This window comes from Pezoporus wallicus, unplaced genomic scaffold, assembly GCF_028554395.1.
Source record: "Pezoporus wallicus isolate ANWC-B61680 ecotype Strahan unplaced genomic scaffold, APGP_CSIRO_Pwel_v1 contig_6217, whole genome shotgun sequence".
Lineage (NCBI taxonomy): Eukaryota > Metazoa > Chordata > Aves > Psittaciformes > Psittacidae > Pezoporus > Pezoporus wallicus.
This window is the reverse complement of record NW_026637336.1, coordinates 1,147,226-1,162,367: the sequence shown is the minus strand read 5'-3', so window position 1 is coordinate 1,162,367 and position 15,142 is coordinate 1,147,226. Positions and strand designations below refer to the sequence as shown.

Sequence of the window (15,142 nt, the reverse complement as noted above, 5' to 3'; positions counted from 1 at the left end):
ACAAACTTAGATGCTGGTTTTATTTGAAGGTCAGCATTGTAGCACTTTGCAAGAAACACTAATGAACACACTTTAGATATCTAGAATATTTACTTCTGAGTGTAAATACCTGGCTACAGCCTGGATAAAATGGTTTAACAAGTTAGATGGATGGGTACACGGTGACAGTACCGACACTGACACATGAGCCAGTGAGTGCACAAGGGCAGAATTGTTCTGTACACACACCTTTAGACTGGGTGGGCAGAAGCTGCTATGGCAGAGCAAAACAGGGGTACAGCAGGGGCTACCTGTGCCTCAGAGCCGGGCTCCATGGCGGGGGAAGTGGGGTCTCCGACAGGCCGCAACCGGGACGGGCAGCCCCGGGGAGGGGACAAAGGCATCTTTAAGCTTTCTCACCGCTGCTGTACTTGTCCCGGCACCGGAGAGCCGCGGCCCTAGGCGGGCAGTGCGGCTGGCGGGGCCGGGTCACCTCACCTCAGCGGCGAGCCCGCTCCTGTCCATCCCGCCTCACGTCTGCCAGTGGCTCGCGGCTCGGCGGACACAACAGCGCGGAGGCCGCACCGGGCCCAGCCAGCTGCGGCACCGGCAGCACCGGCGGCACCGAGCCCCGGAGGCCGCACCGGGCCCAGCCAGCTGCGGCACCGGCGGCACCGAGCCCCGGGGAACCGAGAGCGCTCCCCGCATGCGCCCTGCCGAGGGATGCCTGTGGCGCAGGCGCACAGAGCGGCGGCGGCGGCGGCGGTGGGCTTGAGGCGCTCCGAGGCCTGAGGCGGCCGCACCGGAGGGAGCAGCGGGAGCGCGTCCGTGTGGCGGCGGCAGCGGGTGGGGGAAGGCGCCGTCCCCCGGGCCTCCCCCGGCATGGGGCGCTGCTGGGGCCGCCCCCCTCGCCGGGCGCGGCGCGCCCCCGGCCTGTGCCTGCGGCGCCGCCCGCGAGGCCTGTAGGGGCCGGGGGCAGCGGCGGCATGAGGAGCCGCTGCGGCCGCCGGCAGTGAATGGGCATCGCGGCGGAGCGGGAGCAGTCGGAGCCGGAGGCGCGGCCCCCGCGATGGCTCAGGAGAAAATGGAGCTGGACCTGGAGCTGCCGCCGGGGAGCGCCGCGGCCCCGAGCGACGGGGGCGGCCTGAGGAGATCCAACAGCGCCCCGCTCATCCACGGGCTCAGGTGAGCGCGGCCCGGCCCGGCCCGGTGGCGCCGGTGAGGCTGTGTGTGAATGTGTAGGTCTGCCGTGTGTTGTGTAGCTGAGGAGCACGCAGTGTGCAGGGGCAAGGCTGTGGCCGTTGCTATAAAGTAGCAATCGCTCTGATTTAAAGGTTCAGGTCTGACCCCAAAACCACCCAAATCGCTGTACCGTATGTGACTATAAACAGTAAATCCTTTCAGAGCCGTCGGGTGAATTTAGGAAGATCGCTTCAAGGGATATTGGAGGATGCACAAGTTTTACATTTAGTGTAAAATGTTACATCAGTTGCCCTGGAGTTTGTCTGGATGATACTCATTTTGTTACTGTGTAATACTGGGAGAGACACATGTAGGTAAGCGTGCTTGGATGTTGCTATCAGCCTCTGACTGGTGGTATTTGCAAGGGGGATTGGATGTTTGCCTTTAGCTGACAGGGCAGAGATGGGGAAAGCTCTCGGACGTGTATGGTCTCATGTATAGCTTCGTGTTTGGGTAAGCTGATAACTCAACGTGCTATTTCTTGTCTTCTCTGGGTTGTCATGAAATTGGGAGATGCCCATTTCTGCTGCATGGTGTGGCTATTTGAGGTGGTTCACATGCTGCTCCTAGTAGTATGTCTGCAGCTTGGGAGAGCTTATTGACGTAAGCTTTGTAAAACAGTATAATACATGGGTACTTCCCCCCAACAAACCCACTTAAACTTCACGTCTCTGTAAGGAACTAGGTATCAAGTGCTGAGCCAACCTCATAAACCATTTTGTACCAAAATGGTTAATGGTCCATTACTGTTCAGAGGAAATATTATTGTTTATGCAGTCATAATTTAATGCTAAGTAAACATGGTGATTCTTTTAATATTCACTGTATGGAGTGATAATTGTAAAGGAGCAACTCTCGGTTTACGTTTTGATGCAGTACACAACTATTGGGAATGGCAGTCATTCCTCAGGCAGATTGCTGAGCAGGTACACTGGTTATGTGACTGAGATGAGATGCTTTTATAATCTCATCCTTTTGTAAGTTACAAACTGTGGGACCCTTGGCTCCTTAAAAAAGGCATCCCATAACCATGCTGTAAGCAAAGCCTGAGCTCTTCCCTTAACGCTGTGCATATGCCATACATTAGGTGTGTGTACAAATGGAGCTGAAATGCCATGGAGCTGATCTGAGGTGGTTGCAGTGTTTTGCTTGTTAGGAATTTTCCAGCAGAATATTGTTTTTGCAAGATCGCAGCTCTTGGCAAGAAACGTCAGGGTTTTTTTTCCCAGAATGGCTTCACTGGGTAAACTGAAACAAAAGCTCTTGAACAGCTTTTGCTGCTCTGCCTCCTGTTTTGACTTCTTCAGTAACAGACTTAGTAAGGAGCTTGGAGAGTGAGTTACCGTAGAGCCAAAGAACATTTTGAAGTGGAATGTTTTAGGTCATGGAAGTTACATTTCACAGAACTTTTGACTCTTTTTTCGTGCCAAATAAGATTGATTTTTACTGGGAACTGTGAGTGTTTTCTGTGTGTGATGTGACCAGCTTTTGCAAGGGAGATTAAAAGTAAGGGTATTTCCAGGGTTTTTTCCTCTCCCTCTTAAAAAGAGCTTCTTTTGTATCAAATAACTAATCCTGTGTTATTTCACTTACGTGCTGTTTCCCAGTTAGAGAAGCAATGACTGTGATCAAAAGCCTTAAGGCTTTAAAACCTGCTTTTATTGTAGGTTAAATTTAACCTCGTTTACAAAAAGCATTTAGCACTTCAATTAAATGTTCATAGTGATAAGATTTATCAAGATACTGTTTTGTTTTGGTTTTTTTTTGTCCTATTTTCTATGTAGCATTGAATCTGGCTTCAGCCAGTGGTTAAATACCGTTTATAAACTCATTCTGCTGAATGGTGCAAGTTGCAGTCATTCCAAATGTCAGAAATTCCCCCAGAGATCATCAGTCTTTACAGGTTTTGAGTTATTCTGAAGACAGAGGATGATTAATTAAAATCATGAATTAAAATTGCTGGGACTCGGGGAAAGAACAATTTGCTTTTCACTCTGTGCCAACAACCTGCAGGAGTTCTTCCATACCTGTCTCTGGAGTGCTCTGTCTTGAAATGAGAGCTGTCACAGCATTTGAAACCGAGCTTCGATTGAGAGGTGCTTTTTGCTAGGAAGTAAATGGCTCTTGCATCTGACAAGTGTTTCTTTTCACAGTGATAACTCACAAGTGTTCCAGGCCAGCATTCTGCGGACCCGCAGGAACAGCACCACAGTGATGAATCGTCACAGTCTGGTAAGGAAACTATTAAACCAACTGCATTAGGTCCAAGCAGGGTTAAAGGAGAAAATGAGGTTGTAGTCTGTGAAACTGATAGCACATGTTTTCAGAAACAAGGCTCTAACTCTGACATTAATGCACTGTACCTACAGTGAAATGTTACTTATAGACCATTGGGCCTTGGAAACTTGGGCACTTGTATTTCATTCTGATCATAACTTTATGAAATGCAAACAGGTGTTCTGTTCTAAGAATAAGAAAGGTAGTCTGTAAGGTAAACTGATTATGTAGATGTATTGTTGTTCAGTATTCACTGTGTTAATCATTTCTGATGGTTAAAAAAGACAGGTGGTGATACTCTTACCTTAAATTGTCTTTTATATAGTAATGACAGAATAGACTGTTGTAATCAACAACAGTGATAGAATCATGTAATCACAGACTGGTTTGGGTTGGAAAGGACCTTAAGATCATCCAGTTCCAACCCCTGCCATGGGCAGGGACACCTCACACTAGACCATGTTGCCCAAGGCTCTGTCCAGCCTGGCCTTGAACACTGCCAGGGTTGGAGCATTTACCACTTCTCTGGGCAACCTGTGCCAGTGTTTCACCATCCTCACAGAGGATGATATTGTTATATCTCTTTGATAATATAGCTCTATATATCTATATAGATATCTTTTATAATGACTGCAGGGGCAGCTGTGCCATTTGCCTGGGGTTTAACCTGCAGGTTTCTGTCACTACGTGTCATTGCAAAGGAAGGGTCAACTAGCTCAGTGTCTTGCTGTTCGTTTCCATCCAAGAAAACAGCAGTGACACCTAGTGAGTAGATGTTTCGATGGTTTCTATTTTGTTTGTGTGGTTGGGGATCCTGTTTTGTTGTTTAAGAGAAGCATTTTAGCCTGTGGTTAGATATTTAGGTGCTATTTCAGCATTTTCTTTGTTTATTCTCTGTACAGCTCAGTCAGCTCCCTGTCAGGGTTCACTGTGTGGCCCCACAGAAGGCAGGGGGCACTGGAGAGACAGCAGTAGAAGGGCAGAGGTGCCAGGGCAGGTGGCTGTTCCCCTTGGCAGTGGTCCCTCTGAAACTTTACCTTCAGGGAAAAAGATTTATCTGACATACTGGAGAAGGGCAATGGGGAAGGTGTCTCTTTCCTTTCATAGTCTTAATAGTTTGTAATGGCTTTCATTAAGCTTTGTGCTCTCAAAGCACTGGAGATTTGAGAAGCATCATTTCTCCAGTGAGTTCAGCCTGCTTTAAGAGGTACTGAGGTTTCTTTTCACAATAATTAAATCAAAGGACTGTAAACAAGAGAAAAGAAAGCTTTAAGCATTGGCAAAGAAAGGTGGTGACTTGTTGGGAACAAGATTCTGGATCCTCAGTGTTGGTGGGTTTAGTTACTGCATTAGATCCTGCAGAAGAAAACTGTCTTTTTAGGATTTCTATTTTATACTGCAAGCCATTGGTTTTGTATATATTTTGTTAATGTCAAACCTTAAAACATGTGGATCACACTCATAAAATTAGAACATAATGAGTGGAACAAATGCATTTTACTGTGGAGCACCCTAGTGAATAGGCAGGAATGTACTACTCTTCAAATCTTTTTCTCTGTGTGAGAATCAAGGTCACCTCAAGGTCTACATTGGCTGGTACAGCTTGGAGGAATTTTTATTAGGCTTTTAAGGAGCCTGTCCATTATAATAGCAAAACTGACCTAAACTGAACTTTAGAAGTAGCAACTCATAACATTATAGCTGTTAGACTTTGGTATATATTAAGATGACTACATTCTGGCAGAAACATTGAAACATCCTCTTGTGAGTCAGATAAGCTAGTATCTTTTGTGAGAAGGGTGTGAAGTCTTGATATTTGGCTTAAAGGGAGGATTCTGGATATATGAAGCATTAATAGTCTATAACTTACCATAACCTCTTGCGTAAGGCAGCAGAATCTCTGTGTTCTCCATGGCACTGATGAGAAGATGGTGCAGTAAATGGTTAACTGAATGTTCATAAGCTCTCCAGGTTGAGCATGATGAAGAGCTCTGGCAATGTTTTGTGAAGCAGATGAAGCCTCCTACTGCATAAAGCATAGAAACACTTAGTAATAATGCAAACCTCACTTGCTAAACACACTGGGTCCATTTTAAGAAGATACCTTGTCAGCTTACAGAGAGGTTAAACCTCTAGTCAAAGCTTTAGCTTTGAAGTTTTGATCCCTGAATGGGTTAATAACAGAAGTCAATTGAGGGGTGAACATTTGAGGGATGGGAAATACATGAAAATAAATTATATTTTGAGAAAATAATCTCCTTTAATTGCTTGGGTTTGAGCATGCAGTTTTAGATCACAGTATTCCAGTGAGAGCTTGATGCAAAATGGACAGAATTATCAGAAGACCGTTTCTAGTGACATCCTCTCTGACTTCACCCAAATTGGTTGAAGAAGCTCTTGAGAAACCATAAGGAAGATATTTAACTCTTGTTAGCCTTCTAATAGCTGATTCTTTCAGCTGTCAAAATAGGCATTGGTAGGCAGACAACAGTCCAGAAGCCTTTCTGCACATTGTGTTTTGGCTTTGGATTTTTAAAGGAAGAAGTTCTTCCCTGTGAGGGTGCTGAGGTGCTGGCACAGAGAAGCTGTGGCTGCCCCATCCCTGGCAGTGTTTAAGGCCAGGTTGGACACAGGGGCTTGGAGCAAGCTGCTCCAGTGGAAGGTGTCCCTGCCCATGGCAGGGGGCTGGAACTGAATGAGCTTTAAGGACCCTTCATCCCAAACCAGTCTGGGATCCTATCATCTGTTGGAGAGCCTTCTGGATCACTTAAAATATTCTGGATCACTTCAGTGAAGAAGTTTATGCAACAATATACATTAAGGGTGGTAATGTGCTACTTAAAACCAGCTTTATTCTTTAGAGAAGTGGAAGCCAGGCTGATGCCAACTAGCATCATGTTCTTGCAAGTAACTGGTGTAGTTTCTATATACTATGAGCGTTTTAATTCTTTATTCTTGATCTGAGATAGCCCTATGGAGTGGGTAGTGACATTCCTGTGCCTTTCCCTCCCTTCTGTAGTTTCTAAGTGTGTCTCAGTTGTATATGGCTTTGTTTTGCAGTTTGTGCCATCATCGCCTATCCGTATTCCCAGCAGCCGTCTTCATCAAATCAAACAGGTAAGCACAGGTTCTAAGTCAGTTTTATTTCATTTTACATTTTTTATAGGTGGTTGGGGTTTTTTGCAGTTAATGTGTAATGTCCTTCAGGTGACAATAGATTTTACTTTGAAACGGTGTCTGCAGTGTCACTTCAAGGTGTTTTAAATGTAAAAGCTGGATCCTGTCTGCATAGCTCCAAATTTCCTGAATCTTACTGTGAGAAGGAGATTTGAGCAGAAAAAGGAGTCTGAAAATGGACATTTTGGAAAGGATATCTTTCATGTAAACCCTTAGGGTAAGGTTTCACCAAGGTTTTGGCAGTGGTGCCAGCATAAAGATTCACAGCCAATGCAAAGTGTTCCTTAACTCGCGTTGACACAAGACTTCTGTTCAGCCAGAAAATGGACTGGATAAGGAGGCTAAAAGAATAAGTTTGGGCTCTTCTTGCTGGTCTGTTTTCCATCTGTATAATTATCTTATCCAGATTATGGCACTTGTGCTATCACAGCATGAGCAGAGGGGGAAGGGTACCAGAGCAAACGCTTGGGGAGGTGGCGGATATCTGAGTAGGCTTAAATAGCCCTGCTGCCCACATTCAAACCACTCAAGTTTTCAAATCAACAAGCTCAGAATCTTGTGGCTCCTCCATTTTCTATGCCTACTTTTTGACAGTAGGATGTTTATAAGATTTCCTTGAAGATCCTTGGTTTTATTTATATACATATATATTTTTAGCTTGCTGGTTTTCAATGGATAGGCTTGATTTTTACAGGGTAAAAAGTTAAGGAAGCAATTTAATGCTTCAGGCAGCGTTTTCAGGGTCTGATCCCTGAAGGCATTTTGCTTCCCATCTCAGATAGCGAAGGTGTATGCATAGTAATCCTGAAGAAAATAACTGTTTGCTTGCATTATGGAAATAATCTACTGGCTTAAAGAGACTGAAGCACTCAGGTAATTTGTAGGGTTGTTTTTATCTGCATCAAAAAGCATAGGATTAATATGTAAGTGTGATGAGAGCAAGGATTGAATCATAGAATTAACTGTTGTGGCTCTGCTATATTACATGAAGTTAAAGTCTGATAATCCAATACAGATACATCTGTATTCCTACTTCTTCCATACATTTATTAAAGCCAACGGTGACATTTGCTAATTTGTATTTGATCACTGAATACCCAAGTTGGACTTCCATAGCCTGCATGTTTCCTGGCACAGATGGGAACCTGTGTGATTTACTTCTGATCTCTTTTAAATCTTACCAAATAATCACACAGTTGAACCATGTTACTGTTAGTAACATCGGGCAGATGTTTTGTTGAGCTTCTATTCTTGGGATGAATTGGGGAATCTACTCATTCACTCACCAGACTGAGCAGCATTCAGTTAGTTTGGAGGAATGGTGTCTACCTAAGAGGAGCTCAATAGTCAGGTTTGTACTTTAACTTGGTGTTAATGTTTAGTGTGATTTTACATCTCTGATCCATTTTAACGCTATTTTTTGGATGGTTTAGGAACAAAACACTAAATCCCAAATGCATTGTGTAAAATGCACTGTATTGCAAATGAAATGATGACGGGTGTCTGGTTAGTTATCCATAGAATAGGGTAAAAATCCAGCCATATTTTGAGGATGATTTGTACTAGTTTCCACTTTGTGAAATAACACCATGCATAAAGTTACTCCAGCATGAGCAGAAGGTTTGCTTCATTGTTCAGTTTTGTAACTACTGCTTGGATAGTAATGAAAACAAAAACACTGCTTGAGGAACAACCAACTCCTATAAGCACTTCTTATGTGATGGTCTCTCTTGCTGCATTTCTTATGTGATGGTCTCTCTTGCTATATCTCTTACCCATCCTCTTCCCCTCACTCCTTTTTGCTTGGTGAGAGCTTGAGGTTATTGTTGCTTAACTGAGTTGGATTAATTTTGCTGCGTAGTAGAGTGAAATGAAACCAGAGCTGATTTGCTGTAGGAAAGTGCTTTTTTGTGTGTTTATCTTCATTTTTCATCTTTTAGGAAGAAGGGATGAATTTGCTGAATAGAGAAACAGTACGTGAAAGGTAAGCATCAAGGTGAACTGGAATGCTTCATGAAGTCTACTATGGGCCTGGGACAATAAATTTCTTTTCTTCTTTATAGAGAAGTGCAAGTAGCAATGCAGATGAGCCACTCATGGGAGGAGAGCTTGAGCCTGGTAATGCATTCATGCTTCAATCTGTGTTTCTGCTATCAGTATCAGGACACTAGAGACTCTCATGTCAACATTTTCTTTATTAGCTTGACCTACACTTCAGGTTTTTGTATATTGCTGCTTTTGATCAGCAGTTTTTCCACACTAACAAGGCATAGGATCATCAGTTGTTTGAGGATACATGTGGGTTCCTTTGCATTCATGCAAAGAAAGTTGCATGGATGTCTGCCTATTCAAATTTTCTTCCAAATTCTGATACTCACCTAATGATGCTTAAGGCTTTTTGGTTGTTGTTAAGCATAAGCTCATAAATGGCTACTTAAAAGTGATTAATATGATGGAGGATAACTTTGGAATTGTACTCAGTTCCACACCAATCAGCCCTTTTCACGGTAAGGAACTTGCTCCTAAGATTAATTCTATGTACTGTTTCCAGACTGACAATGATTTTGAGAAATCCTCATCACCAAAGCAAGTGGACTTTGTCCCAGTTTCTCCAGCTCCTTCACCTACTAGAGGAATAGGGAAGGTGAGCAAAATGTGGTAATAATGGGTCTATCTTGAACAGTACTAAATAAATCCAACCAAATTGATAGCAAAAGATGAAGCCACCTGCTCCTTTCTGCCTCAGTGGCAAACAAGAAACTAGAATAAAGAAACAAAACCAGCCCTAAAGCCCTAAACCAGAAAATATCAACCAGCAGATGCACATCTTGTGGGTGTGAAATTCTGTGGAGTGTTCAACTGTTAATATGTGGTTAGTAAATCTTATTCTTTATTTGCCTTCTTCTTGGAGTCAAGAGGAAGGAGTGTACATGCCTGTTTTCAGAGTTATGGAATGGAGCTCATCTCAGTCTCCCCTCTGGCCTATGGTTAAAGCCATTTAACCCAACTACAGTGAAATAAATCCTTGTCAACCTGCATGTTTTCTGCCTGAAAATGGAATCTCCAGTTTCAGGGGTTTTTCGTTCTCAGTAGTGAAGTATCTGGGTATACCCAGCCCTGTTGACTGGGTGCTTGCATCAATAATGGGTTGCTTATTTACCCCCAGTAAGGATCAGTTGTTACTGTATGGGTGTGATATGGTGTTTATGCATAAATAACACAAGCTGTTTTCCTCTCAGCAATGTTTCTCACCATCTTTGCAAAGCTTGGTGAGCAGCAGTGGGTTACCTCCGAGCCCCAGCCCAAGTCCAACACGGAGATTTTCAAGGTCGGTACCAGATCATATCAATAATAGGAAATCACAGAAGGCTTTTGAAATCCCAGAATTTTTTATAGACACAAAATGATGATCACAAATACAACTTTATATATTCATGAACAAAGGGGGGACATGACACATTGTATAAGCTGTTACAATGCCTATTTTCTTAGTGTTTTCCACTTAGTAGTTTGTAATCCAAGCATCTGTTAACGCTTTACATGTTTTCAAGCTTCCTTTGTTAATGGCGATCAGTACAGCGTATGCCTTCTTTTAGCAGGAGAAGCCAGAGTCCAATTAACTGCATTCGACCAAGTGTTCTGGGGTCAATAAAAAGAAAAGGTACAGTATTTGGTTTGGGCTGGTGTAATAGGCCAGCTTGTGAACTTTATCAATTAAAAATAGAATATAGCTTTCCTCATTATTCTGTTCAATTGCCTGATACTTGAAAGAGTGCCTAGAAATAGAAGGTATTACAGGGGACCAAATAAATAGAACTGATTACAGAGATAAAACAGATTGTGAAATTAGTTTTTACTCTTCCATAAGACTAATAGTTGTTCTGTTCTAATGGCTCTCCATTAGGTCTGTATAGTCATATAGACATATATAGACATATAGTATAGTCATAGACAACATAATGATCATATATATACCTGATAACATAATGATCATAACAGACTCCTCTGTAGTCATATAGACCTGATAAGAAATGGATGTAACCTGCTTAACAAAACAAGAAATACAACTGTTGGTATATTACCAAGTAAAACGTTTTGGAAGTTCTGGATAGCACAGCACACAGGTACTATAGATGTAATAATCACCCTTCAGAACCAAAAGCTGATGCAGAGACCTTGTATAGACACCTTTACTGCTTTATTGGGAAATGTTTCCCAATCTCCCTATGTTTTTATTCAAGTTTAACTTCTGGTTATTTTATTGCATCTGTTTTTATATCTTCATGCTTCACCTTTGTAACAGAACACTCTGGCTCCGAGACAACTTTTATTTGAGTTCTGTCATAGCCTGTTTAAGCATATATCTATCCTCCCTTCTTCTAGGGTATTTGGAAGTCAAAATCAATGCATAAGTTTAGTGGTAATCCTGAACCTTGTTTCTATTGATTGCAAGAGGAAAACAAGCTTCCTTATTGTCAGCTTCTCTGCTTTGGTGGAGCCAGTCAGTGAACGGATAGCTGAATAAACTGGAACAAAAAGACTGTTCTTCACTATTGAAGAATAAATACCTGATATCTAAACTCAGTTCATAATTCACTAAATTTTATTGAAGTTTGGACTAAAATGTTGCCAAGAAACAGTCTTTAAAATTTCAGCATGAAATTTCTGGTTTACATTTAAAATAACACTCATTCTCTTGTGTAAGATGGAACCTCTGTTCTGTTTGCTGTTCACCGAAAGCAGATTTTAGTTGCAATGACTGGTAATGTTTTATCATTCCTTATCTCTTAACAAAGGTGTAATGGAGGTAGAAGATCATCCAAAAAGATTATTCCAAGGATCCACCAACATGCTTAGCCCTGAGGTTTCACATCAGGCAGACCTTGGCGGATGGTAAATGCTGTACTATTTATTGTGTCCATATCATCAGCATTACAGGTCTCTCTTCATCTACCAATGATTGTGCTTGAAGTTGTTTTGGGGATTTTTAAGTACAGACATCTCATTTTGCAGCAGTGGAAGCACCACAGTCAACAGGCAGCACTGTTCACTACAATGCACAGTTTCTAGACAGGCTGTTAACGTGCTTCATTGAAATGGGAGTTGAGTATTTTTAGGAAAAGATATCTCATGGCTGACAACTCCTTGAATCTAGTTTCAAGCTGCAACCAAATGTGAATGTAGCACACCCCCATTGGGGGTGGATTGGGGGTTTTCTTCCTTCTCATTTTCCTTGCTCTTAGTCACATAGGAAAACTGGTTCTGCCCCTCCCTGCCGGGAGGAGATAAAAGTACTATGTTAAAAATCATAACAACTTGAAATAGCAAGGGGTTTTGATTTAGTATTTCAGTCAAGAGGTTCATAATACATAGGGTGTGCCCACACAACTATGCACACAGGCTTGTTCACAGCACTTCTGTCCTTGCCTCTCAGCTGATGTACGTGGCTGTGCACAACCTTTGAGCCATAGCAGTGGCAACAATAACATGGGTGTTTTAAAGGTACTTTTAAAATGTGCCTTTTCTTGCACTCCTATTCCCAATAGGCACAGCAGTGCAGGGTCATGGCTGCATCTTGGTTTAGGAGATGGTAATTTTAAAAAGCACTTTGATGCTATCGCTGGTGATAGATCACCTCAGGTGTAATTCTGAGTCCTGTGCAATACTTCATGAATGGTGCAACTGAAGTATGTACAGTTTATCATCAGCTCTCCCCATGACAGAGGCCTCTGGGTATGTGCTAGGCCAGGATGTTGTAGGAGATGGGGTAAAGCTTGGGATGAATTCGTCAGCCTTACGCTTTCTAATCTGTACACCATTCCTGGGTGAGCTGAAGAAGGTGGGCAGAATGTTATCTGCCTGTCTGGAAGTGATTGTGCAGCATGTAGTTGCAGCTTTATTTCAAATCATAGGGCTTACTGTTCCTTCAGAGATGCTCTAAAATAGCATTATAATTAGTGGAAGCTAGTATCTGAAACTTGGAGTACCTCATTTCTCCTAACTTGCTGTTCCTCTGTTGCCAGTCTGTCGTCACATGCTCTCGATGACAACAGGAGCAGTGCAGGCTCTTCCTGTGACTCACCAGCTGAAGTTGGCACCAATACAGACTCTCCAGTCTCACTTTCTGACTCCAGATCTCCTTTTTTACCAGTAGATCTCACGGCTAAGTTACCCATCAATTGAGAAGCAGAAGTCTGCTAATGGACACCAGGAAACAGGCTGGACATCAATAAGACTTTCTGTTGTGTGTAACTGATTCTGTTCCTCATAGGAACTTCCAGAAATGTCATGATTTCTAGAAAACTTCCAGAATAGTTCCTTGAGGAGGAATTCATGTTTCTAGTGATTTGTATGACATTTACTACAATACAGTAAGCATTTGAATCACAAACATATTTGATGCTAACATCAGTGAGCAAGCTGTTGATTTACAATGGATGTTGTCTTGTTGGAGTAAGTTACAAGTATTCTATGTACATTCTGCTTGTGGAACTCTTGGCTTTCCAACAGCTGCCAGGCAGCATCCTCACTAATATAACGTGGTGCTTGTGTAGTAGCAGATAACTTTCACACTTGTCCTCAGTCTGAAACCAGCAAAGCAGCTTTTACTAAGTTGTTTTTATTCCAGGAGTGTTAGATATTTATCCTTTTTGTTCTTCATATGAAATAGGGTATACTGGGAGGGGGGAACTGATTCTTGTATTCTATGATGATTGGCTGTTAATCAATCCTGTGTTCTAACAGATGTCAAAAGAATGAGTTGGTGAATTGCCAACTTAAATTGATATGATGGATTTTATTCATGATCATGACTGCTCTTGTGGCTAAATTCAGATTAGGTGGGGAGCATTCTTCTGGGGGTTTCTATTTTCATTTTCTTCCCCATGTAGATGACTTATTAGAGTGGTAGATGCTCTATTAAAGGCCTTTTAATAAGGAAATATAGTAATAATGTTTGGAACAAAACATTAAATCCTGAGGTTTTAGTAATGAGTGCTTCAGAAGCGCGTTATTTTAACACGCAGTATTTGTTCCCATACATGGCTTTTGTTGGACGAATACAGAGAGGAATCTTGAATGCCTTTATACAGGCTGAGGCAATCAGACATGTTTAATCTGTGTTTCATCTTCTGCTGTCACTGCCTCGAACAATGGCATTGAGTTATTTCTGCTGTTGAGAACTTCAGATGCCAATTACAAGAGGTTTTGGGATTCTTGTGCTATATTGGAAAAGTCAGTGGGTTGAGACATCCCAATCTCAATTTGGGAGTTCCCCAAACAGGAGGAGAACCTGCAAACCCCACCATAGCAGCTGGTTTCAGGTTTTCCAGTGACAACCTCCTTTTGGTTGTCGACTCCTGCTACCCAGTTGAACTTCCCCAGCTGGGTCCCTGTTTGCACGTGTGTGTGCATCTGTACTGTGAGGTTTTAAGCCTTCCCTCCAGAGAGGTTAATAACAAAGCAAAATGGTTTCTTTCTAACACTAAATCTTTGGTCTGTGTAATAAGGTGAGAAAAGTGTGGAGACTTCCTCAAGTAGGAGAAAAGCCTGAAGTCTGCTGTGAAAGATGGATGAAGCTTTGACTGACAGCAGCCATCAAGAGTAGAAATGGACAACTTGGAGTGCAAAGACCTGGTGACCTGAGGGCCAGCGACCAGTGTCCGTATGTCCTTATTGTAGAGAGAATATAGAATGTATTTACTAGTTTGACTCAGTTCAAGTAAGAGATGACATGGTTTACTTCTCATTTCATTCCTCTTAAATTATTCTAATAGTCAACTTCCTGATTGCAGCTCCTTTTCAAAACCCAACTGCCCTTCATCCCTGTGGCGAATGGACAAGCTTGTGCTTCGTGTCTGTTGGCTCTCTCTAACACAGCACAGTTTGGTTTTGCAGTTTCAGGTATGTGCCAAAGAGTTGCTGTGTGTTCACTCTTCTGTGGTGAGGGCAAGATAGGGTTTTAAACATCTTGTAGAAGAATGAACCTCCTGGTGTCTCTTCCAGTCTTCTAAAGATGCACCAGTGAGGGTTTGATAGTTCCGTGGGGGCCAGCTCCTCTCTCTTCTGTGGAATATTTATGCTATTTTTCAAATAAGTGCCAATAAATGGAAAAATAAATGTGTGTTGCTGTTTGTGCACTTTGTTAGAGCCAACCAGATTCTGGTTTTAATGTTTAAATGCTTTCAGTTTTCATTCAGAGTATCTATTGTAACCCACTTCCCCCTAGTTGGAGCTGGACGACCCTTAAGGTCCCTTCCAACCCAAACCAGGCAGGGATTCTGTGATCTTAAAGTTCTGTGGCAGCTCTAAAACCAAATCAAATCAACCCCAACATTCTCAAAAGGCTTCACTAGCTAAGCTAAATTTGCCCCTGGTTTATACCTAAAGGATGTTGTGCTGAAATAGTTTGGAAGTGAGAAGCTGCAGTTGGCTGGGGACAGTATGGAGGCTCTCGCCTCTTAAGAAG

At 42.6% G+C, this 15,142-nt stretch overlaps 1 protein-coding gene across 2 annotated transcripts; it reads left to right on the top strand.

The window, feature by feature from the left end:
* The first annotated feature begins 849 nt into the window (after nt 1-849).
* On the top strand, nt 850-14,813 carry LOC130596865 (P2R1A-PPP2R2A-interacting phosphatase regulator 1). Of its 2 annotated transcripts, none has more exons than XM_057404889.1 (10): nt 850-1,164; nt 3,375-3,453; nt 6,559-6,615; nt 8,616-8,659; nt 8,739-8,793; nt 9,227-9,319; nt 9,915-10,003; nt 10,272-10,336; nt 11,472-11,568; nt 12,699-14,813. In XM_057404889.1, the coding sequence occupies exons 1-10, from the start codon at nt 1,049-1,051 to the stop codon at nt 12,856-12,858; spliced, it is 855 nt and encodes a 284-aa protein (XP_057260872.1). In that variant the 5' UTR covers nt 850-1,048; the 3' UTR covers nt 12,859-14,813. The 2 variants fall into 2 exon arrangements, with proteins under 2 accessions (XP_057260872.1, XP_057260871.1); XM_057404888.1 differs by having other exon boundaries at nt 908-1,164; nt 10,275-10,336.
* The last annotated feature ends 329 nt before the right edge of the window (nt 14,814-15,142 follow it).